This window comes from Ranitomeya imitator, chromosome 8 (assembly GCF_032444005.1).
Source record: "Ranitomeya imitator isolate aRanImi1 chromosome 8, aRanImi1.pri, whole genome shotgun sequence".
In the NCBI taxonomy this organism is placed as follows: domain Eukaryota; kingdom Metazoa; phylum Chordata; class Amphibia; order Anura; family Dendrobatidae; genus Ranitomeya; species Ranitomeya imitator.
In genome coordinates, this window is record NC_091289.1 from 119,033,236 (window position 1) to 119,059,998 (window position 26,763).

Sequence of the window (26,763 nt, forward strand, 5' to 3'; positions counted from 1 at the left end):
TTAGTTTATGTCGACCGTGCTGTATGATTGGCGGCTGCTAGACAGCTTGAATATAGGTGGGGGTTACCTGTTTGTTAGGGAATCCACACATGTATTCAAGCTGACTAGCAGCTGCAAATCATGCAGCTGCAGCGACATAAACTAAATCTCCAAGCACGCTGAAATACTCGGAGACCACCCGAGCATGCTTGGAGAAACTCGAGTAACGAGCATACTCGCTCATCACTAGTGAAGACAGTTTTTTATTTCATGTTGGCACCAGTATGAGTAACATAACCTCTGATTTGTTTTGTTTATCAAATCTCTGTATCAATCAGTTTATCAATCGGTGACTCAATCAGCGTTTATAGGTTTTGTTTGTTTTGCTGCTATAAGTAAAAATGTTGACTTTATTCCCATTTTAATAGTGTTTTTTTTTTTTTTTCAGCTTGGCGATTTCATTTTTTCTTCTTAAATTCCTTGATTTTGAATTTGCATTAACTTTCCTGACAGCTTTGGGGGTTAATAATAAAATAAGTGTTGTTATTAACCCCTCTGTGACCTTAGACGTACTATCCCGTCGAGGTGCCCTGGGCTTATCTGACCCTGGACGGGATAGTACGTCATAGCCGATCGGCCGCGCTCACGGGGGGAGCGCCGCCGATCGCGGCCGGGTGTCAGCTGCTTATCGCAGCTGACATCCGGCACTATGTGCCAGGAGCGGTCACGGACCGCCCCCGGCACATTAACCCCTGGCACACCGCGATCAAAGATGATCGCGATGTGCCGGCGGTGCAGGGAAGCACCGCGCAGGGAGGGGGCTCCCTGCGGGCTTCCCTGAGCCCCCCGCAGCAACGCGATGTGATCGCGTTGCTGCGAGGGTCTCCTCACCTCCCTCCCTGCTCGAGCCCCGGATCCAAGATGGCCGCGGATCCGGGTCCTGCAGGGAGGGAGGTGGCTTCACAGAGCCTGCTTAGAGCAGGCACTGTGAAGCCTGCAGCGCTGCATGTCAGATCAGTGATCTGACAGAGTGCTGTGCAAACTGTCAGATCACTGATCTGTGATGTCCCCCCTGGGACAAAGTAAAAAAGTAAAAAAAAAAATTTTCCAAATGTGTAAAAAAAATAAAAAAAAATATTCCAAAATAATGAAAAAAAAAAAAAAATATTATTCCCATAAATACATTTCTTCATCTAAATAAAAAAAAAAACCAATAAAAGTACACATATTTAGTATCGCCGCGTCCGTAACGACCCGACCTATAAAACTGTCCCACTAGTTAACCCCTTCAGTAAACACCGTAAGAAAAAAAAAAAAAAAACGAGGCAAAAAACAACGCTTTATTATCATACCACCGAACAAAAAGTGGAATAACACGCGATCAAAAGGACAGATATAAATAACCATGGTACCGCTGAAAGCGTCATATTGTCCCGCAAAAAAAGAGCCACCATACAGCATCATCAGCAAAAAAATAAAAAAGTTATAGTCCTGAGAATAAAGCGATGCAAAAATAATTATTTTTTCTGTAAAATAGTTTTTATCGTATAAAAGCACCAAACCATAAAAAAATGATATAAATGAGGTATCGCTGTAATCGTACTGACCCGAAGAATAAAACTGATTTATCAATTTTACCAAACGCGGAACGGTATAAACGCCTCCCCCAATAGAAATTCATGAATAGCTGGCTTTTGGTCATTCTTCCTCACAAAAATCGGAATAAAAAGCGATAAAAAAATGTCACGTGCCCGAAAATGTTTTCAATAAAAACGTCAACTCGTCCCGCAAAAAACAAGACCTCACATGACTCTGTGGACCAAAATATGGAAAAATTATAGCTCTCAAAATGTGGTATTGCAAAAAATATTTTTTGCAATAAAAAGGGTCTTTCAGTGTGTGACGGCTGCCAATCATAAAAATCCGCTAAAAAACCCGCTATAAAAGTAAATCAAACCCCCCTTCATCACCCCCTTAGTTAGGGAAAAATAAAAAAAAATGTATTTATTTCCATTTTCCCATTAGGGCTAGGGTTAGGGCTAGGATTAGGGTTAGGGTTAGGGTTAGGGCTAGGGTTAGGGCTAGGGTTAGGGCTAGGGTTAGGGCTAGGGTTAGGGCTAGGGCTAGGGTTAGGGTTAGGGCTAGGGTTAGGGCTAGGGTTAGGGCTAGGGCTAGGGTTAGGGCTAGGGTTAGGGCTAGGGTTAGGGCTAGGGTTAGGGTTAGGGTTAGGGCTAGGGTTAGGGTTAGGGTTAGGGCTAGGGTTAGGGTTAGGGTTAGGGCTAGGGTTAGGGCTAGGGTTAGGGCTAGGGTTAGGGTTAGGGTTGGGGCTACAGTTAGGGTTGGGGCTAAAGTTAGGGTTAGGGTTTAGATTACATTTACAGTTGGGAATAGGGTTGGGATTAGGGTTAGTGGTGTGTCAGGGTTAGAGGTGTGGTTAGGGTTACCGTTGGAATTAGGGTTAGGGGTGTGTTTAGATTAGGGTTTCAGTTATAATTGGGGGGTTTCCACTGTTTCGGCACATCAGGGGCTCTCCAAACACGACATGGCGTCCGATCTCAATTCCAGCCAATTCTGCGTTGAAAAAGTAATACAGTGCTCCTTCCCTTCCGAGCTCTCCTGTGTGCCCAAACAGGGGTTTACCCCAACATATGGGGTATCAGCGTACTCAGGACAAATTGGACAACAACTTTTGTGGACCAATTTCTCCTGTTACCCTTGGGAAAATACAAAACTGGGGGCTAAAAAATAATTTTTGTGGGAAAACAAAAAGATTTTTTATTTTCACGGCTCTGCGTTATAAACTGTAGTGAAACACTTGGGGGTTCAAAGTTCTCACAACACATCTAGATAAGTTCATTGAGGGGTCTAGTTTCCAATATGGGGTCACTTGTGGGGGGTTTCTACTGTTTAGGTACATTAGGGGCTCTGCAAACGCAATGTGACGCCTGCAGACCAATCCATCTAAGTCTGCATTCCAAATGATGCTCCTTCCCTTCCGAGCCCTCCCATGCGCCCAAACGGTGGTTCCCCCCCACATATCGGGTATCAGCGTACTCAGGACAAATTGGACAACAACATTTAGGGTCCAATTTCTCCTGCTAACCTTGGAAAAATACAAAACTGGGGGCTAAAATATAATTTTTGTGGAAAAAAAAAAATATTTTTTATTTGCATGGCTCTGCGTTATAAACTGTAGTGAAATACTTGGGGGTTCAAAGCTCTCACAACACATCAAGATGAGTTCCTTAGGGGGTCTACTTTCCAAAATGGTGTCACTTGTGGGGGGTTTCTACTGTTTAGGTACATTAGGGGCTCTGCAAACGCAATGTGACGCCTGCAGACCATTCCATCTAAGTCTGCATTCCAAATGGCGCTCCTTCCCTTCCGAACCCTCCCATGCGCCCAAATGGTGGTTCCCCCCCACATATGGGGTATCAGCGTACTCAGGACAAATTGGACAACAACTTTTGGGGTCCAATTTCTCCTGTTACCCTAGGGAAAATACAAAACTGGGGGCTAAAAAATAATTTTTGTGGGAAAAAAATTTTGTTTTATTTTTATGGCTCTGCATTATAAACTTCTGTGAAGCCCTTGGTGGGTCAAAGTGCTCACCACACATCCAGATAAGTTCCTTAGGGGGTCTACTTTCCAAAATGGTGTCACTTGTGGGGGGTTTCAATGTTTAGGCACATCAGTGGCTCTCCAAACGCAACATGGCGTCCCATCTCAATTCCTGTCAATTTTGCATTGAAAAGTCAAACGGCGCTCCTTCCCTTCCGAGCTCTCCCATGCGCCCAAACAGTGGTTTACTGCCACATATGGGGTATCAGCGTACTCGGGACAAATTGGACAACAACTTTTGAGGTCCAATTTCTTCTCTTACCCTTGGAAAAATAAAAAATTGGGGGCAAAAATATAATTTTTGTGAAAAAATATGATTTTTTATTTTTACGGTTCTGCATTATAAACTTCTGTGAAGCACTTGGTGGGTCAAAGTGCTCACCACACCTCTAGATAAGTTCCTTAGGGGGTCTACTTTCCAAAATGGTGTCACTTGTGGGGGGTTTCAATGTTTAGGCACATCAGTGGCTCTCCAAACGCAACATGGCGTCCCATCTCAATTTCTGTCAATTTTGCATTGAAAAGTCAAATAGCGCTCCTTCCCTTCCGAGCTCTCCCATGCGCCCAAACAGTGGTTTACTGCCACATATGGGGTATCAGCGTACTCAGGACAAATTGGACAACAACTTTTTGGGTCCAATTTCTCCTGTTACCCTTGGTAAAATAAAACAAATTGGAGCTGAAGTAAATTTTTTGTGTAAAAAAGTTAAATGTTCATTTTTATTTAAACATTCCAAAAATTCCTATTAAACACCTGAAGGGTTAATAAACTTCTTGAATGTGGTTTTGAGCACCTTGAGGGGTGCAGTTTTTAGAATGGTGTCACACTTGGGCATTTTCTATCATATAGACCCCTCAAAATGACTTCAAATGAGACGTGGTCCCTAAAAAAAAATGGTGTTGTAAAAATGAGAAATTGCTGGTCAACTTTTAACCCTTATAACTCCCTAACAAAAAAAAAAATTGGTTCCAAAATTATGCTGATGTAAAGGAGACATGTGGGAAATGTTACTTATTAAGTATTTTGTGTGACATATCTCTGTGATTTAATTGCATAAAAATTCAAAGTTTGAAAATTGCGAAATTTTCAAAATTTTCGCCAAATTTCAGTTTTTTTCACAAATAAACGCAGGTACTATCAAAGAAATTTTACCACTATCATGAAGTACAATATGTCACGAGAAAACAATGTCAGAATCACCAGGATCCGTTGAAGCGTTTCGGAGTTATAACCTCATAAAGGGACAGTGGTCAGAATTGTAAAAATTGGCCTGGTCATTAACGTGCAAACCACCCTTGGGGGTAAAGGGGTTAAGGTGCTGCACTGAAGTATTTCATGGATCAATCAATTCCCAGTCACACTGACTTTGCAAGTCCAGCATTCCTCTATTACTTGAATCTGTGTATTATTAGTATTATTTTTCACAGATTAAGTCTAGCACTTCCATTGTAATGTTCTTCAAAGCTGCAATAGTACAACACACTCTGAGTTTGACCTTTCTATTTCAATATTGAGTGATGAAATATCCCTAAGCTGTAAAACTCTATCCCTAAGCTGCAAAACCTTAAAATTACAGCTGCATTCCTTGCCTTCAATTTATGTAATGCCTGTGATAGCTACCCCTGATTGGCTGTGCTAGACCATGTGATGGGATAGCTCCAAGGTATTATGCAGAAGTTCGTGCTGCTGCACCTGATGTCATGTGACATGGCTCATTTTATTGCCCTACCTGTGACATTTATTTATATTTTTTTAAAGGAAACATGTCACTCCCAATATCAAAGGTGAGCTAAGCCCATCTGCATCAGGGGCTTTTCTACAGCATTTTGGAATGCTGTAGATAAGTCCCCGATGTATCCTGAAAGATGAGAAAAAGAGATTAGATTATAGTCACCAGGGGCGGTCCCGGTTCTGTTCTGGTCCGATGGGCGTTGCGGTCTGGTCCGGGGTCTCCCATCTTCTTACGGTGACGTCCTCTTCTTGTCTTCAGTTGAGGGTAGAGCAAAATATTGCAGTGCGCAGGCGCCGGGAAAGGTCAGAGAGGTCCGGCGCCTTCGCACTGCAGTACTTTGCTCTGCCCTCAACAGGGCAGACAAAGTATGCTTGCGCCAGAGCCACAGCGTGAATGCAAGAAGAGGACGTCATCGTAAGAAGATGGGAGGCCCCGGACCAGACCGCGGCGCCCATCGCACAGAGACCGCCCCTGGGTGAGTATAATCTAGCCTTTTTCTCATCTTTCAGCATACATCGGGGGCTTATCTACAGCATTACAGAATGCTGTAGATAAGCCCCTGATGCTGGTGGGATTAGCTCACCTTCGATTTTGGGGGCGACAGGTTCCCTTTAACTGAAGGGAGGGGCAACCCACACAAATCGAAGTTCAAATTATTCAAATTAATTCAGAATTGCTAATTTTAGGAAAATGGACTGGAAGTCAGTTCGCTGTAAATCAGTACTAGTATTAACCCGAGAATCAAGCTAGCACTTCCTATACAGTGAAACCTCTTGAAAACCACCTCCTTAATCACCTTATGTGCACTAGAATTACTATGATTTTAAAATACTGTTTAATCTTGTATATAATGATTTTTTCTTTTCACTGGATTACCCCATCCATATGATCATTTCTGAAATTTTGGGTCGTCAACTAGACAACATTTTATTTTATGTGCATCCACAGAACTGAATGATAAGTGCTGTTAACACACAAAAATCATCATTTGAACAATTGTTCATTTTTTAGTGCACTTTTTGTACCTAATATCAATTAGTACATGAAGTAATTAGCAATGTATGTGTCTATTTTTTACAGCTATTACATGTAGGCTTGGCTATTCTTCATACAAAGATAAGGATGTTACTACCTATACATGTTCTCGTGGGCGAAGACCGAAATCAGATCTATTGCAGTGTTTTAATTATGGCTGGGGTCCACCACCCATTTGTCAAGGTAAGTATTATTGGCTGAAAAAGAAGTGCATTAGTGAGGATAAAAATATATTCCCCTCTTAGTTTTGTAGAGGTCTGACTGCTTGTCTGCTTATTTCACATTATACTATTGTAGAGTAACATTATGCCGACTGATTCCATTTTGCCTACATTTTCTATGCACTGTTCTATACTGCCTGTACAGGTTCCACAATCTATGGAAACATTGATTTTCTGCAGAATTACTTATTATTCTTTGGTGCTGCTCAAACACACAACTTCGACTTGGGCTTTCCACCTTACAGTACCCCCTTTGGATCTGGGTCCCCATTTCAACCCCCATCTCCTTCTCCCCTGCATGTAGGTCAGAAGTTTCCTCCCCTCCCTCATTATTTAGTAATGTTCCCCAACCTGTACTAATGTCCTCCATCCTGAGCCCATGCTAGTATACATGTTCCTTATCCTGGGACCATCTTGGTATATACAGTGGGGCAAAAAAGTATTTAGTCAGTCAGCAATAGTGCAAGTTCCACCACTTAAAAAGATGAGAGGCGTCTGTAATTTACATCATAGGTAGACCTCAACTATGGGAGACAAACTGAGAAAAAAAAATCCAGAAAATCACATTGTCTGTTTTTTTAACATTTTATTTGCATATTATGGTGGAAAATAAGTATTTGGTCAGAAACAAAATTTCATCTCAATACTTTGTAATATATCCTTTGTTGGCAATGACAGAGGTCAAACGTTTTCTGTAATTCTTCACAAGGTTGCCACACACTGTTGTTGGTATGTTGGCCCATTCCTCCATGCAGATCTCCTCTAGAGCAGTGATGTTTTTGGCTTTTCGCTTGGCAACACGGACTTTCAACTCCCTCCAAAGATTTTCTATAGGGTTGAGATCTGGAGACTGGCTAGGCCACTCCAGGACCTTGAAATGCTTCTTACGAAGCCACTCCTTCGTTGCCCTGGCGGTGTGCTTTGGATCATTGTCATGTTGAAAGACCCAGCCACGTTTCATCTTCAATGCCCTTGCTGATGGAAGGAGGTTTGCACTCAAAATCTCACGATACATGGCCCCATTCATTCTTTCATGTACCCGGATCAGTCATCCTGGCCCCTTTGCAGAGAAACAACCCCAAAGCATGATGTTTCCACCACCATGCTTTACAGTAGGTATGGTGTTTGATGGATGCAACTCAGTATTCTTTTTCCTCCAAACACGACAAGTTGTGTTTCTACCAAACAGTTCCAGTTTGGTTTCATCAGACCATAGGACATTCTCCCAAAACTCCTCTGGATCATTCAAATGCTCTCTAGCAAACTTCAGACGGGCCCGGACATGTACTGGCATAAGCAGTGGGACCCGTCTGGCACTGCATGATCTGAGTCCATGGTGGCGTAGTGTGTTACTTATGGTAGGCCTTGTTACATTGGTCCCAGCTCTCTGCAGTTCATTCACTAGGTCCCCCGCATGGTTCTGGGATTTTTGCTCACCGTTCTTGTGATCATTCTGACCCCACGGGGTGGGATTTTGCATGGAGCCCCAGATCGAGGGAGATTATCAGTGGTCTTGTATGTCTTCCATTTTCTAATTATTGCTCCCACTGTTGATTTCTTCACTCCAAGCTGGTTGGCTATTGCAGATTCAGTCTTCCCAGCCTGGTGCAGGGCTGCAATTTTGTTTCTGGTGTCTTTTGACAGCTCTTTGGTCTTCACCATAGTGGAGTCAGACTGTTTGAGGGTGTGCACAGGTGTCTTTTTATACTGATAACAAGTTTAAACAGGTGCCATTACTACAGGTAATGAGTGGAGGAAAGAGGAGACTCTTAAAGAAGAAGTTACAGGTCTGTGAGAGCCAGAAATCTTGATTGTTTGTTTCTGACCAAATACTTATTTTCCACCATAATATGCAAATAAAAAGTTAAAAAAACAGACAATGTGATTTTCTGGATTTTTTTTTCTCAGTTTGTCTCCCATAGTTGAGGTCTACCTATGATGTAAATTACAGACGCCTCTCATCTTTTTAAGTGGTGGAACTTGCACTATTGCTGACTGGCTAAATACTTTTTTGCCCCACTGTATGTCCTCAATCCTGGTACATATATGTTGTCCATCTTGGGCCCATCCTGGTATGTATATACTGGTGAACAAAAGGGTAACAATGTTTGAACTTTTGACTTTCAAACTCCGTATCTCACCATCCACCACAGATTTAAAAGTGAAATTACCATCATTTTATAGGCAATCATCTTGAACATCTCATACAATAATTTGACTTGCAACTATTTAGCATATGATTAGTTATGCAGATTCTTGTCATGTCACTGCATTGCTACTGTTTTACTCCTGGTGGTGGAAAAATAAAATTCTTCCTGTATACTACAAAATACAACCTGTGACCGTGATCGATATGCCCCTGTTGCTATGTATAAGCAAAAAATCCAAGACAAATTTTATAAATATCATTATAATTTTTAAATAAAAGTCTCTCTACTTGATTTAAAGAAGATTACCCAGCATGCTCGGTACCTGTAAAATCTAATATATAAAGCTGAATGTGTGTATGTGTGTATGTGTGTATGTGTGTATGTATGTCCGGGATTGGCATCTGCACCGTCGCAGCTACAGCCACAAAATTTTGCACAGTCACACGTCTGGACCCCGAGAGCGTCATAGGCTATATTGTGAGGTGAAATTTTAACCCTGCGAGTTCCAATTCACCAAACAATTTTGCCCCTATCTACATAATGGGGAAAAAAGTGAAAGGAAAAGTGTTGGAGGTGTCGAAGCTACAGCCACAAAATTTTGCACAGTCACACGTCTGGACCCCGAGAGCGTCATAGGCTATGTTGTGAGGTGAAATTTTAACCCCGCGCATTCCAATTCACCAAACAATTTTGCCCCTATCTACATAATGGGAAAAAATGAAAGGAAAAGTGTTGGAGGCAAATTGACAGCTGCCAGATGTGAACAAGGGGGACGTAAAGAGTGAGAGCGATGGCGCCAAAGAGTATATACCGTATAGTTGCTAAGGTGGGGCCCCGACATGGGATACTCACCACACACGGGGATATGAACACACACACAAAATGCGCCACACACTTCCACGTGCTTGAACACATATCACCCTCAGCACACATTTCACCACACATTCTCCAACCTCGCCACATAAAAGTCGAAACACAAAAGTCGCCGCTCAAAACTCGCCACGCGCAGAACTCGCCACATGCAAAAACTAGGCTCTTGCAAAACTCGCCACAAGTGCAAAACTCACCTCAAGGAAAACTCGCCACACGCAAAACTTGCACATGCGGAAAAATTGCCACATGCACAAAAGTTGCAACACATGCAAAATTTCTTCACACAAAACTTGCACATACTCAAAAGGCACCACACAAAACTCGCCACGTGCAAAACTCGCCATGCGCAAAACTTGCTGCACACAAGTTGCTACACTAACCTGTCACATGCAACTCGACACACAAAAAGTTTCTACACGCATGTTGCCACACACAACTCATCTCACAAAAGTCGCTACATACATGTCGCCACACGCAACTCAACACACACAACTTGACAAACGAAACTCGCCCTAAAACACACACAAGTCTGGTCTTATCCTTCAAAAATAAAAATCTGATTAATAAGCAGACAAACTACAACAAATGTACCATAAAGGAAATACGGCAGCTGTCAGTCACATGACCTGTCTATTATGTGTATGTGTGAGCTAATATATACTGCCAGGGGGAGGGCTTCCTGCTGGCTGGGGATTTATCAGGCTGCCAATTTAGCTTACAAATACTGAGGTAAAAATACTGAGCAAATAACGTGTGAACGAGGTCTAATACAGGAGGAGATGACACACAGGTATATACTATATACGGGAGAGATGACACACAGGTATATACTATATAGAGGAGGAGATGACATACAGGTACATATATATACAGGAGGAGATGACATACAGGTATATACTATATACAGGAGGAGATGACACACAGGTATATACTATATACAGGAGCAGATGACCTACAGGTATATACTATATACAGGAGGAGATGACATACAGGTATATGCTATATATAGAAGGAGATGACATTCAGGTATATACTATATATAGGGGAGATGACACACAGCAGGTATATAATATATACAGGGGAGATGACATACAGGTATATACTATATACAGGAGATGACATACAGATGTATACTATATATAAGGGAGATGACAAACATGTATATACTGAGGTGATGAGGTGAAAATGAGAGGTGTGAGGTGAAAATGAAAAGGTGTGAGTGCAAAATGAGAGGAGTGAGGAAAAATAATGGAGTGATCAGAAAATGACAGATGTGAGGTTGAAATGACAAGTGTTAGGGGGGAATGAGAGGAGTGAGGGAGAAAATGAGAGATGTGAGGGAGAAAATGAGAGATGTGATTGGGAAAATGAGAGGCGGGATGGGAAAATAAGAGAAGTGACGTGCTATAACTAACCACAGATATTTACTATGCCCAGGCAACGCCGGGCTCTTCAGCTAGTTATTCATATTTCTGTAACTAAATAAAATTATTACAAAGTACTAAATACATAATTTATTATTTGTGGAATCAGAATATTGTATGTGATGGTAGCAGGGCCGGCGTCAGCACCCGGCGCACCCGGGCAAGTGTCGGGCCCTGGCGAGACGGGGGGGCCCACTCACGCTGTCATAGATACAGCTGGCACAAGCATCTTCTCACTCAGTCAGTGCAGCCAAGAAGGCACATAGGGGTTAAGAAAGCAGCCAGCGTGACTGTTTGTGGGTGGAGAGAGCATGTTCTCCTACTCTACTCTCTGCCCCTGGCTGCACTGCTGAACTTATCAGGCAGATTCCGGAGGAGCTCCTACCAGCACCTGAGTGAGTGCAATGATATCCCTGTATTCTGGGTTTCTGGGTGACCTGGGGTGGCTGCAGGTTGCAGCTGAGCTGCTGAAGTATAAACACTGTACAGTACCACTCTCCCTGCATATACAGTGGGGCAAAAAAGTATTTAGTCAGTCAGCAATAGTGCAAGTTCCACCACTTAAAAAGATGAGAGGCGTCTGTAATTTACATCATAGGTAGACCTCAACTATGGGAGACAAACTGAGAAAAAAAAATCCAGAAAATCACATTGTCTGTTTTTTTTATCATTTTTTTGCATTTTATGGTGGAAAATAAGTATTTGGTCAGAAACAAACAATCAAGATTTCTGGCTCTCACAGACCTGTAACTTCTTCTTTAAGAGTCTCCTCTTTCCTCCACTCATTACCTGTAGTAATGGCACCTGTTTAAACTTGTTATCAGTATAAAAAGACACCTGTGCACAACCTCAAACAGTCTGACTCCAAACTCCACTATGGTGAAGACCAAAGAGCTGTCAAAGGACACCAGAAACAAAATTGTAGCCCTGCACCAGGCTGGGAAGACTGAATCTGCAATACCCAACCAGCTTGGAGTGAAAAAATCAACAGTGGGAGCAATAATTCGAAAATGGAAGACATACAAGACCACTGATAATCTCCCTCGATCTGGAGCTCCATGCAAAATCCCACCCTGTGGGGTCAGAATGATCACAAGAACGGTGAGCAAAAATCCCAGAACCGTGCGGGGGGACCTAGTGAATGAACTGCAGAGAGCTGGGACCAATGTAACAAGGCCTACCATAAGTAACACACTACGCCACCATGGACTCAGATCCTGCAGTGCCAGACGTGTCCCACTGCTTAAGCCAGTACATGTCCGGGCCCGTCTGAAGTTTGCTAGAGAGCATTTGGATGATCCAGAGGAGTTTTGGGAGAATGTCCTATGGTCTGATGAAACCAAACTGGAACTGTTTGGTAGAAACACAACTTGTCGTGTTTGGAGGAAAAAGAATACTGAGTTGCATCCATCAAACACCATACCTACTGTAAAGCATGGTGGTGGAAACATCATGCTTTGGGGCTGTTTCTCTGCAAAGGGGCCAGGACGACTGATTCGGGTACATGAAAGAATGAATGGGGCCATGTATCGTGAGATTTTGAGTGCAAACCTCCTTCCATCAGCAAGGGCATTGAAGATGAAATGTGGCTGGGTCTTTCAACATGACAATGATCCAAAGCACACCGCCAGGGCAACGAAGGAGTGGCTTCGTAAGAAGCATTTCAAGGTCCTGGAGTGGCCTAGCCAGTCTCCAGATCTCAACCCTATAGAAAACCTTTGGAGGGAGTTGAAAGTTCGTGTTGCCAAGCGAAAAGCCAAAAACATCACTGCTCTAGAGGAGATCTGCAGGGAGGAATGGGCCAACATACCAACAACAGTGTGTGGCAACCTTGTGAAGACTTACAGAAAACGTTTGACCTCTGTCATTGCCAACAAAGGATATATTACAAAGTATTGAGATGAAATTTTGTTTCTGACCAAATACTTATTTTCCACCATAATATGCAAATAAAATGTTAAAAAAACAGACAATGTGATTTTCTGGATTTTTTTTCTCAGTTTGTCTCCCATAGTTGAGGTCTACCAATGATGTAAATTACAGACGCCTCTCATCTTTTTAAGTGGTGGAACTTGCACTATTGCTGACTGACTAAATACTTTTTTGCCCCACTGTATACACTGCACAGCACCTCTCCTGTATATATACACTGCATAGCACCTTTCCTCCTGTATATATATATATATATATATATATAATCTTTATTTTTATATAGCGCTAACATATTCCGCAGTGCTTTACAGGTTGCACGCATTATCATCACTGTCCCCGATGAGGCTCACAATCTAAATTCCCTATCAATATGTCTTTGGAATGTGGGAGGAAACCGGAGTACCCGGAGGAAACCCACGCAAACACGGAGAGAACATACAAACGCTTTATATATATATATATATATATATACTGCACAGCACCTTTCCTGTATATATACACTGCACAGCACCTTTCTTCCTGTATATATACACTGCACAGTACTGCTCCTTCTGTCCTGTGTATATATATACTGCACAGTACCACATATGCTGTATATATACACTGTACAGTACCACTCTCCCTGTATATGTACACTGCACAGCACCTCTCCTGTGTATATACACTGCATAGCACCTTTCCTCCTGTATATATATATATATATATATATATATATATACTGCACAGCACCTCTCCTATATATATACACTGCACAGCACCTTTCTTCCTGTATATATACACTGCACAGTACTGCTCCTTCTGTCCTGTGTACATATACAGTGGGGCAAAAAAGTATTTAGTCAGTCAGCAATAGTGCAAGTTCCACCACTTAAAAAGATGAGAGGCGTCTGTAATTTACATCATAGGTAGACCTCAACTATGGGAGACAAACTGAGAAAAAAAAAATCCAGAAAATCACATTGTCTGTTTTTTTTAACATTTTATTTGCATATTATGGTGGAAAATAAGTATTTGGTCAGAAACAAAATTTCATCTCAATACTTTGTAATATATCCTTTGTTGGCAATGACAGAGGTCAAACGTTTTCTGTAAGTCTTCACAAGGTTGCCACACACTGTTGTTGGTATGTTGGCCCATTCCTCCCTGCAGATCTCCTCTAGAGCAGTGATGTTTTTGGCTTTTCGCTTGGCAACACGAACTTTCAACTCCCTCCAAAGGTTTTCTATAGGGTTGAGATCTGGAGACTGGCTAGGCCACTCCAGGACCTTGAAATGCTTCTTACGAAGCCACTCCTTCGTTGCCCTGGCGGTGTGCTTTGGATCATTGTCATGTTGAAAGACCCAGCCACATTTCATCTTCAATGCCCTTGCTGATGGAAGGAGGTTTGCACTCAAAATCTCACGATACATGGCCCCATTCATTCTTTCATGTACCCGAATCAGTCGTCCTGGCCCCTTTGCAGAGAAACAGCCCCAAAGCATGATGTTTCCACCACCATGCTTTACAGTAGGTATGGTGTTTGATGGATGCAACTCAGTATTCTTTTTCCTCCAAACACGACAAGTTGTGTTTCTACCAAACAGTTCCAGTTTGGTTTCATCAGACCATAGGACATTCTCCCAAAACTCCTCTGGATCATCCAAATGCTCTCTAGCAAACTTCAGACGGACCCGGACATGTACTGGCTTAAGCAGTGGGACACGTCTGGCACTGCAGGATCTGAGTCCATGGTGGCGTAGTGTGTTACTTATGGTAGGCCTTGTTACATTGGTCCCAGCTCTCTGCAGTTCATTCACTAGGTCCCCCCGCACGGTTCTGGGATTTTTGCTCACCGTTCTTGTGATCATTCTGACCCCACAGGGTGGGATTTTGCATGGAGCTCCAGATCGAGGGAGATTATCAGTGGTCTTGTATGTCTTCCATTTTCTAATTATTGCTCCCACTGTTGATTTTTTCACTCCAAGCTGGTTGGGTATTGCAGATTCAGTCTTCCCAGCCTGGTGCAGGGCTACAATTTTGTTTCTGGTGTCCTTTGACAGCTCTTTGGTCTTCACCATAGTGGAGTTTGGAGTCAGACTGTTTGAGGGTGTGCACAGGTGTCTTTTTATACTGATAACAAGTTTAAACAGGTGCCATTACTACAGGTAATGAGTGGAGGAAAGAGGAGACTCTTAAAGAAGAAGTTACAGGTCTGTGAGAGCCAGAAATCTTGATTGTTTGTTTCTGACCAAATACTTATTTTCCACCATAAAATGCAAAAAAATGATAAAAAAAACAGACAATGTGATTTTCTGGATTTTTTTTTCTCAGTTTGTCTCCCATAGTTGAGGTCTACCTATGATGTAAATTACAGACGCCTCTCATCTTTTTAAGTGGTGGAACTTGCACTATTGCTGACTGACTAAATACTTTTTTGCCCCACTGTATATAGCACAGTACCACATATCCTGTATATATACACTGTACAGTACCACTCTCCCTGTTTATATACACTGCACAGCACCTCTCCTGTATATATACACTGCACAGTACTGCTCCTTCTGTCCTGTATACAGTATATATATATATCTAATATATAAAGCTGAATGTGTGCATGTGTGTGTGTGTGTGTGTGTATGTGTGTATGTCCGGGATTGGCATCTGCACCGTCACAGCTACAGCCACAAAATTTTGCACAGTCACACGTCTGGACCCCGAGAGCGTCATAGGCTATGTTGTGAGGCGAAATTTTAACCCCGCGCGTTCCAATTCACCAAACAATTTTGCCCCTATCTACATAATGGGGGAAAAAAGTGAAAGGAAAAGTGTTGGAGGCGTCGTAGCTACAGCACAAAATTTTGCACAGTCACAGGTCTGGACCCTGAGAGCGTCATAGGCTATGTTGTGAGGTGAAATTTTAACCCCGTGCTTTCCAATTCACCAAAAAATTTTGCCCCTATCTACATAATGGGGAAAAATGAAAGGAAAAGTGTAGGAGGCAAATTGACAGCTGCCAGATGCGAACAAGGTGGACTTAAAGAATGAGAGCGATGGCGCCAAAGAGTATATACCGTACAGTTGCTAAGGCGGGGCCCCGACATGGGATACTCACCACACACGGGGATATGAACACACACACAAAATGTGCCACACACTACCACGTGCTTGAACACATATTACCCTCAGCACACATTTCACCACAAATACACCAACCTCGCCACATAAAAGTCAAAACACAAAAGTCGCCGCTCAAAACTCGCCACGCGCAGAACTCGCCACATGCAAAAACTAGGCTCTTGCAAAACTCGCCACAAGTGCAAAACTCACCTCATGGAAAACTCGCCACACGCAAAACTTGCACACGCGGAAAAATTGCCGCATGCACAAAAGTTGCAACACATGCAAAAGTTGCCTCACACAAAACTTGCACATACTCAAAAGGCACCACACATAAAACTCACCACGCGCAAAACTCGCCATGCGCAAAACTTGCTGCACACAACTTGCTACACTAACCTGTCACATGCAACTCGACACACAAAAAGTTTCTACACGCATGTTGCCACACAAAACTCATCTCACAAAAGTCGCTATATGCATGTCGCCACACGCAACTCAACACACACAACTTGACAAACGAAACTCGCCCTAAAACACACACAAGTCTGGTATTATCCTTCAAAAATAAAAATCTGATTAATAAGCAGACAAACTACAACAAATGAACCATATAGGAAATACGGCAGCTGTCAGTCACATGACCTGTCTATTATGTGTATGTGTGAGCTAATATATACTGCCAGGGGGAGGGCTTCCTGTTGGCTGGGGATTTATCAGGCTGCCAATTTAGCTTACAAATACTGAGGTAAAAATACTGAGCAAATAACGTGTGAACGAGGTCTAATACAGGAGGAGATGACACACAGGTATATACTATATACAGGGGAGATGACACACAGATATATACTATGTACAGGAGAGATGACACACAGGTATATACTATATAGAGGAGGAGATGACTTACAGGTACATATATATACAGGAGGAGATGACATACAGGTATATACTATATACAGGAGGAGATGACACACAGGTATATACTGTATACAGGAGCAGATGACCTACAGGTATATACTATATACAGGAGGAGATGACACACAGGTATATACTATATACAGGAGGAGATGACACACAGGTATATACTATATACAGGAGCAGATGACCTACAGGTATATACTATATACAGGAGGAGATGACATACAATTATATGCTATATATAGAAGATGACATGCAGGTATATACTATATACAGGAGGAGATGACACACAGATATATGCTATATACAGGGGAGATGACACACAGGTATATACTATATACAGGAGGAGATGACATACAGGTATATACTATATATAGAATGAGATGACATCCAGGTATATACTATATATAGGGGAGATGACACACAGCACGTATATACTATATACAGGGGAGATGACATACAGGTATATACTATATACAGGAGATGACATACAGATGTATACTATATATAAGGGAGATGACAAACATGTTTATACTGAGGTGATTAGGTGAAAATGAGAGGTGTGAGGTGAAAATGAAAAGGTATGAGTGCAAAATGAGAGGAGTGAGGAAAAATAGTGGAGTGATCAGAAAATGACAGATGTGAGGTTGAAATGACAAGTGTTAGGGGGGAATGAGAGGAGTGAGGGAGAAAATGAGAGGTGTGAGGGAGAAAATGAGAGATGTGAGGGGGGAAATGAAAGATGTGATTGGGAAAATGAGAGGCTTGATGGGAAAATAAGAGAAGTGAGGTGCTATAACTAACCACAGATATTTACTATGCCCAGGCAACGCAGGGCTCTTCAGCTAGTATATATATATATATATATATATACAGTGGGGCAAAAAAGTATTTAGTCAGTCAGCAATAGTGCAAGTTCCACCACTTAAAAAGATGAGAGGCGTCTGTAATTTACATCATAGGTAGACCTCAACTATGGGAGACAAACTGAGAAAAAAAAATCCAGAAAATCACATTGTCTGTTTTTTTTATCATTTTTTTGCATTTTATGGTGGAAAATAAGTATTTGGTCAGAAACAAACAATCAAGATTTCTGGCTCTCACAGACCTGTAACTTCTTCTTTAAGAATCTCCTCTTTCCTCCACTCATTACCTGTAGTAATGGCACCTGTTTAAACTTGTTATCAGTATAAAAAGACACCTGTGCACACCCTCAAACAGTCTGACTCCAAACTCCACTATGGTGAAGACCAAAGAGCTGTCAAAGGACACCAGAAACAAAATTGTAGCCCTGCACCAGGCTGGGAAGACTGAATCTGCAATACCCAACCAGCTTGGAGTGAAAAAATCAACAGTGGGAGCAATAATTAGAAAATGGAAGACATACAAGACCACTGATAATCTCCCTCGATCTGGAGCTCCATGCAAAATCCCACCCTGTGGGGTCAGAATGATCACAAGAACGGTGAGCAAAAATCCCAGAACCGTGCGGGGGGACCTAGTGAATGAACTGCAGAGAGCTGGGACCAATGTAACAAGGCCTACCATAAGTAACACACTACGCCACCATGGACTCAGATCCTGCAGTGCCAGACGTGTCCCACTGCTTAAGCCAGTACATGTCCGGGTCCGTCTGAAGTTTGCTAGAGAGCATTTGGATGATCCAGAGGAGTTTTGGGAGAATGTCCTATGGTCTGATGAAACCAAACTGGAACTGTTTGGTAGAAACACAACTTGTCGTGTTTGGAGGAAAAAGAATACTGAGTTGCATCCATCAAACACCATACCTACTGTAAAGCATGGTGGTGGAAACATCATGCTTTGGGGCTGTTTCTCTGCAAAGGGGCCAGGACGACTGATTCGGGTACATGAAAGAATGAATGGGGCCATGTATCGTGAGATTTTGAGTGCAAACCTCCTTCCATCAGCAAGGGCATTGAAGATGAAATGTGGCTGGGTCTTTCAACATGACAATGATCCAAAGCACACCGCCAGGGCAACGAAGGAGTGGCTTCGTAAGAAGCATTTCAAGGTCCTGGAGTGGCCTAGCCAGTCTCCAGATCTCAACCCTATAGAAAACCTTTGGAGGGAGTTGAAAGTTCGTGTTGCCAAGCGAAAAGCCAAAAACATCACTGCTCTAGAGGAGATCTGCAGGGAGGAATGGGCCAACATACCAACAACAGTGTGTGGCAACCTTGTGAAGACTTACAGAAAACGTTTGACCTCTGTCATTGCCAACAAAGGATATATTACAAAGTATTGAGATGAAATTTTGTTTCTGACCAAATACTTATTGTCCACCATAATATGCAAATAAAATGTTAAAAAAACAGACAATGTGATTTTCTGGATTTTTTTTTTCTCAGTTTGTCTCCCATAGTTGAGGTCTACCTATGATGTAAATTACAGACGCCTCTCATCTTTTTAAGTGGTGGAACTTGCACTATTGCTGACTGACTAAATACTTTTTTGCCCCACTGTATATATACTGCACAGTACCACGTATCCTGTATATATACACTGCACAGTACCACTCTCCCTGTATATATACACTGCACAGCACCTCTCCTGTATATATACACTGCACAGCACCTTTCCTCCTGTATATATATATATATATATATATATATATATACTGCACAGCACCTCTCCTGTATATATACACTGCACAGCACCTTTCCTCCTGTATATATACACTGCACAGTACTGCTCCTTCTGTCCTGTATACAGTATATATATATATATATATATATATATATATACTGCACAGTACCACGTATCCTGTATATATACACTGCACAGTACCACTCTCCCTGTATATATACACTGCACAGCACCTCTCCTGTATATATACACTGCACAGCACCTTTCCTCCTGTATATATACACTGCACAGTACTGCTCCTTCTGTCCTGTATATATACACTGCACAGTACCGCTCCTCCTGTCCTTTATATATACACTGCACAGTACCACTCCTCCTGTCCTGTATATACAATGGGGCAAAAAAGTATTTAGTCAGTCAGCAATAGTGCAAGTTCCACCACTTAAAAAGATGAGAGGCGTCTGTAATTTACATCATAGGTAGACCTCAACTATGGGAGACAAACTGAGAAAAAAAATCCAGAAAATCACATTGTCTGTTTTTTTAACATTTTATTTGCATATTATGGTGGAAAATAAGTATTTGGTCAGAAACAAACTATCAAGATTTCTGGCTCTCACAGACCTGTAACTTCTTCTTTAAGAATCTCCTCTTTCCTCCACTCATTACCTGTAGTAATGGCACCTGTTTAAACTTGTTATCAGTATAAAAAGACACCTGTGCACACCCTCAAACAGTCTGACTCCAAACTCCACTATGGTGAAGACCAAAGAGCTGTCAAAGGACACCAGAAACAAAATTGCAGCCCTGCACCAGGCTGGGAAGACTGAATCTGCAATAGCCAACCAGCTTGGAGTGAAGAAATCAACAGTGGGAGCAATAATTAGAAAATGGAAGACATACAAGACCACTGATAATCTCCCTCGATCTGGGGCTCCACGCAAAATCCCACCCCGTGGGGTCAGAATGATCACAAGAACGGTGAGCAAAAATCCCAGAAACACGCGGGGGGACCTAGTGAATGAACTGCAGAGAGCTGGGACCAATGTAACAAGGCCTACCATAAGTAACACACTACGCCACCATGGACTCAGATCCTGCAGTGCCAGACGTGTCCCACTGCTTAAGCCAGTACATGTCCGGGCCCGTCTGAAGTTTGCTAGAGAGCATTTGGATGATCCAGAGGAGTTTTGGGAGAATGTCCTATGGTCTGATGAAACCAAACTGGAACTGTTTGGTAGAAACACAACTTGTCGTGTTTGGAGGAAAAAGAATACTGAGTTGCATCCATCAAACACCATACCTACTGTTAAGCATGGTGGTGGAAACATCATGCTTTGGGGCTGTTTCTCTGCAAAGGGGCCAGGACGACTGATCCGGGTACATGAAAGAATGAATGGGGCCATGTATCGTGAGATTTTGAGTGCAAACCTCCTTCCATCAGCAAGGGCATTGAAGATGAAACGTGGCTGGGTCTTTCAACATGACAATGATCCAAAGCACACCGCCAGGGCAACGAAGGAGTGGCTTCGTAAGAAGCATTTCAAGGTCCTGGAGTGGCCTAGCCAGTCTCCAGATCTCAACCCTATAGAAAACCTTTGGAGGGAGTTGAAAGTCCGTGTTGCCAAGCGGAAATCCAAAAACATCACTGCTCTAGAGGAGATCTGCATGGAGGAATGGGCCAACATACCAACAACAGTGTGTGGCAACCTTGTGAAGACTTACAGAAAACGTTTGACCTCTGTCATTGCCAACAAAGGATATATTACAAAGTATTGAGATGAAATTTTCTTTCTGACCAAATACTTATTTTCCACCATAATATGCAAATAAAATGTTAAAAAAAACAGACAATGTGATTTTCTGGATTTTTTTTTCTCAGTTTGTCTCCCATAGTTGAGGTCTACCTATGATGTAAATTACAGACGCCTCTCATCTTTTTAAGTGGTGGAACTTGCACTATTGCTGACTGACTAAATACTTTTTTGCCCCACTGTATACACTGCACAGTACCACTCCTCCTGTATATATATACTGCACAGTACTGCTCCTTCTGTTCTGTATATATACACTGCACAGTACCACGTCTCCTATGTATATACACTGCACAGCACCACTCCTCCTGTTTATATACACTGCGCAGTACTGCTCCTCCTGTCCTGTATATATACACTGCACAGTACCGCTCCTCCTGTCCTTTATATATACACTGCACAGTACCACTCCTCCTGTATATACACTGCACAGTACCACTCCTCCTGTATATATACACTGCACAGTACCGCTCCTCCTGTCCTGTATATATACACTGCACAGTACCGCTCCTCCTGTCCTTTATATATACACTGCACAGTACCGCTCCTCCTGTCCTGTATATATACACTGCAGAATTTGCAATAGTTATCACTCATATACGAAGTGAAATCTGGCATTGTACTATACCTATATTTCTCTGCCGTATCTGTGCATCATAAATCGTGGTATGTGTTAAAGGGGCCTACTGAGACTCTTTTGCCCGGGGCCCTCAAAAACCTGGAGTTGGCCCTGGATGGTAGTTACCTATAAAATGTAAACTGGTTATCCACAGTAGCAGGCTGCATTTTTAAATGAGTTAGACTGGTCATTTACAATTAATAGCTTTTGGCCAAGCATACATTTGGCTGACACCTGTTTTTTATGATGTACTCCCGCACGCAAGTCAAGCATGCATGTATTCAGAATGGGGAGAGTAAGATAAGGGCCCCTATACATATTAATTCCTTCACAAAATTTGCCGTACATGTACGGTGCATGTCAGGTCCCCCCTTTGATGTGGGCTGTGGCACTGAGCCCAGAACTTTTATGGAACATGTCAGCTGATTTCAACAGCTGACATGTGCCCCTAACAGCCGTGTGTGGAATCACGATCCACCCGCTGATGTTAACATGTGCCGCTGTGAATCTCTGAGAGAATTAGTCCAGAAGCATGTCACTAATCTCACCCATCAGCGCCCGTGTTACATAAGCCCTGTGGTTGGCATAGCCGGATAGCTATGACTGCCGCCCTGCGGTCGTCGCTCATAGCATGTGAGCATTTCTGCTACACAGAGCAATGCTGAATCACAGGCAATTGGTGATCACTGCTTCTAGTCTCCAATAAAGACTATTGAAGCTAGTCAAAAGTTAAAAATATAAAAAAATCCAAAAGTTTAAATCACCCACCATTAGCCCCATTCAAAATAAATCAATAAAAAAGTACACATAATTGATATGGCCTCTTTTAGAATTGCCCATCTATCAATACATAAAAGAATTAATCAGATCGGAAAACAACTTAACGAGAAAAATTATCAAAATGCCAGAATTACATTTTTTTGGTTACTGCAACATTGCATTAAAATGCAATAACATTGGATCAAAACATTGTATCTACACCACAATAGTATCATCTCGGTGCACAAAAAATACATAGTAACATAGTAACATAGTTAGTAAGGCCGAAAAAAGACATTTGTCCATCCAGTTCAGCCTATATTCCATCATAATAAATCCCCAGATCTACGTCCTTCTACAGAACCTAATAATTGTATGATACAATATTGTTCTGCTCCAGGAAGACATCCAGGCCTCTCTTGAACCCCTCGACTGAGTTCGCCATCACCACCTCCTCAGGCAAGCAATTCCAGATTCTCACTGCCCTAACAGTAAAGAATCCTCTTCTATGTTGGTGGAAAAACCTTCTCTCCTCCAGACGCAAAGAATGCCCCCTTGTGCCCGTCACCTTCCTTGGTATAAACAGATCCTCAGCAAGATATTTGTATTGTCCCCTTATATACTTATACATGGTTATTAGATCGCCCCTCAGTCGTCTTTTTTCTAGACTAAATAATCCTAATTTCGCTAATCTATCTGGGTATTGTAGTTCTCCCATCCCCTTTATTAATTTTGTTGCCCTCCTTTGTACTCTCTCTAGTTCCATTATATCCTTCCTGAGCACCGGTGCCCAAAACTGGACACAGTACTCCATGTGCGGTCTAACTAGGGATTTGTACAGAGGCAGTATAATGCTCTGTAATAAGCCCTCATCCAGTCCAGATCATGAAAAATGGAGATGCTACAAGCATCGGAAAATGAGGCAATTTTTTTTTAACATAATTTGAACTTTTTTTTCACCACTTTGATAAAAATGAACCTATACATGTTTGGTATCTGCGAACTCGTAATGGCCATGAAAATCATAATGGCAGGTCAGTTTTAGCATTTTTTCACACGGCCAAATTGACAGAAAAATAAAAAAGTTATGACTTTGGTAAGAAGGAGAGCAAAAAATAGAAAGAGTGAAAGGGTTAAAGTATGCTACGAGCTGAACGATCATTGAAACCCATAGTGATGGAGGCAATCTTGACTTTAAAGTGGTGGTACACTTTCAGAAAAGTGTGGCATAAACTGTACAATCTCAAAAATAATAATAACTCAACAGGTACTCACCCTACTTGGGCCCAGGACTGATGCCTCAAAGCAGCTCTGGTTCTTAGTAGGGTTGAGCGAAACGGATCGGTCATTTTCATAAGTCGCCGACTTTTGGCAAAGTCGGGTTTCATGAAACCCGACCCGATCCCTGTGTGGGGTCGGCCACGCGATACGCGACTTTCTCGCCAAAGTCGTGTTTCAATGGCCTCAGTGGCAGTCCTGTGTGTGGCATCTGTGTCTCATTTTCTGGCACAGAAAACATACGGTCTAACAGTGGGCCTGATTTCTTGCCAATTCTCCCATAAATAAATAAAAAATAGTGGGCGATTAAGATTGGCAATTCTGCCTCAGTGCCAGTCGTGTGTGTGGCATCTGTCTTTAATTTTGTGCCACAGAAAACCTAGTGTGTAATACTGGGCCAGATTTTTTTTTAAATTCTCCCAGAAAAAAAAAAATAGTGGGAGATTAAGATTGGCCATTCTGCCTCTGTGCCAGTCCTGTGTGTGGCATCTGTCTCTCATTTTATGCCACAGAAAACCTAGTATGTAAAACTGGGCCTGATTTCTTGACAATTCTCCCACAATAAAGTTACAAAAAAGTGGGAGACTAAGATTGGCATTTCTGCCTCAGTGCCAGTCCTGTGTGTGGCATCTGTCTCTCATTTTGTGCCACGGAAAACATACAGTCTAACAGTGGGCCTGATTTCTTGCCAATTTTCCCATAAATAAAAAAAATAGTGGGAGATTAAGATTGGCAATTCTACCTCAGCGCCAGTCGTGTGTGTGGCATCTGTCTTTAATTTTGTGCCACAGAAAACCTAGTGTGTAATACTGGGCCAGATTTTTTTAAAATTCTCCCAGGAAAAAAAAAATAGTGGGAGATTAAGATTGGCCATTCTGCCTCTGTGCCAGTCCTGTGTGTGGCATCTGTCTCTCATTTTGTGCCACAGAAAACCTAGTGTGTAACACTAGGCCTGATTTCTTGACAATTGTCCCAGAAAAAAAAATGTGGGAGATTAGGATTGGCAATTCTGCCTCAGTGCCAGTCCTGTGTGTGGCATCTGTCTCTCATTTTGTGCCACAGAAAACATACAGTCTAACAGTTGGCCTGATTTCTTGCCAATTCTCCCATAAATAAAAAAAAATAGTGGGAGATTAAGATTGGCAATTCTGCCTCAGTGGTAGTGCTGTGTGTGACATCTGTCTCTAAGTTTGTGCCACAGAAAACCTAGTGTGTAATACTGGGCCAGATATTTTTAAAATTCTCCCAGGAAAAAAAAATAGTGGGAGATTAAGATTGGCCATTCTGCCTCTGTGCCAGTCCTGTGTGTGGCATCTCTCTCATATTTTGTGCCACAGAAAACCTAGTGTGTAATACTGGGCCTGATTTTTTATAATTCTCCCTGGAAAAAAAATTGTGGGAGATTAGGATTGGCAATTCTGCCTCAGTGCCAGTCGTGTGTGTGGCATCTGTCTTTAATTTTGTGCCACAGAAAACCTAGTGTGTAATACTGGGCCTGATTTTTTTTATAATTCTCCCTGGGAAAAAAATAGTGGGAGATTAAGATTGGCATTTCTGCCTCAGTGCCAGCCCTCTGTGTGCCATCTGTCTCTAATTTTGTGCCACATTAAACCTAGTGTGTAACACTGGGCCAGATTTTTTGACAATTCTCCCAGAAAAAAAAGTGGGAGATTAAGATTGGCATTTCTGCCTCAGTGCCAGTCCTGTGTGTGGCATATGTGTTTTATTTTGTGCCACAGAAAACCTAGTGTGTAACACTGGGCCTGATTTCTTGACAATTCTCCCACAATAAAGTTACAATAAAAGTGGGAGATTAAGATTGGCATTTCTGCCTCAGTGCCAGTCATGTGTGTGGCATCTGTCTTTAATTTTGTGCCACAGAAAACCTGGTGTGTAATACTGGGCCAGATATTTTTAAAATTCTCCCAGGAAAAAAAAATAGTGGGAGATTAAGATTGACCATTCTGCCTCTGTGCCAGTCCTGTGTGTGGCATCTCTCTCATATTTTGTGCCACAGAAAACCTAGTGTGTAATACTGGGCCTGATTTTTTTATAATTCTTCCTGGAAAAAAAATAGTGGGAGATTAAGAATGGCCTTTCTGCCTCAGTGCCAGTCCTGTGTGTGGCAACTGTCTCTCATTTTCTGGCACAGAAAACATACAGTCTAACAGTGGGCCTCATTTCTTGCCAATTCTCCAATAAATAAAAAAATATTGGGAGATTAAGATTGGCAATTCTGCCTCAGTGCCCGTCGTGTGTGTGGCATCTGTCTTTCATTTTATGCCACAGAACATATACTGTATAAGAGTGGGCCACATTTCTTCAATATTCTCCCAGAAAAAATAAAAAGGGGGATATTTTTATTTGTATTGTTTGCATCTGCGTCAGTCCTGTTAGTGGCATATCTGTCTGCCACTGAAGCTGTGTACTGTTATACATTGGGCCTGATTTTCCCTGCAGTCTCACCCACCTATAAAGGGATATATAAATCCAACAGAAGTTTGAGTTCACCTTGTAACTGGTTTTACAATAACAAATACCGTTAGTTTGGTTACGTTTTTCAAACAATGAGGAAGTCTGGTGGAAGAGGTCGTGGCTGTGGGCGGTCATTGCCAGCTGGTAATGATGGTAGTGGTGGTGGAGCATCAGGTGGTCGTGGGAAAAGCAATATAGCACCTAAGTCTCGAGTTGTTGAGCCAGGTTCGTC

At 42.2% G+C, this 26,763-nt stretch overlaps 1 protein-coding gene across 3 annotated transcripts in view; it reads left to right on the forward strand.

Annotated features, from left to right (window-relative positions):
* Window positions 1–26,763, forward strand: part of LOC138647925 (complement factor H-related protein 1-like) — a 370,015-nt gene that overhangs the window by 158,329 nt on the left and 184,923 nt on the right. For all 3 annotated transcript variants that reach the window (XM_069737292.1, XM_069737295.1, XM_069737294.1), the window contains one exon: window positions 6,414–6,551. In XM_069737292.1, the coding sequence (XP_069593393.1) occupies window positions 6,414–6,551 (138 nt within the window). The remainder of the gene's footprint in view (window positions 1–6,413; window positions 6,552–26,763) is intronic.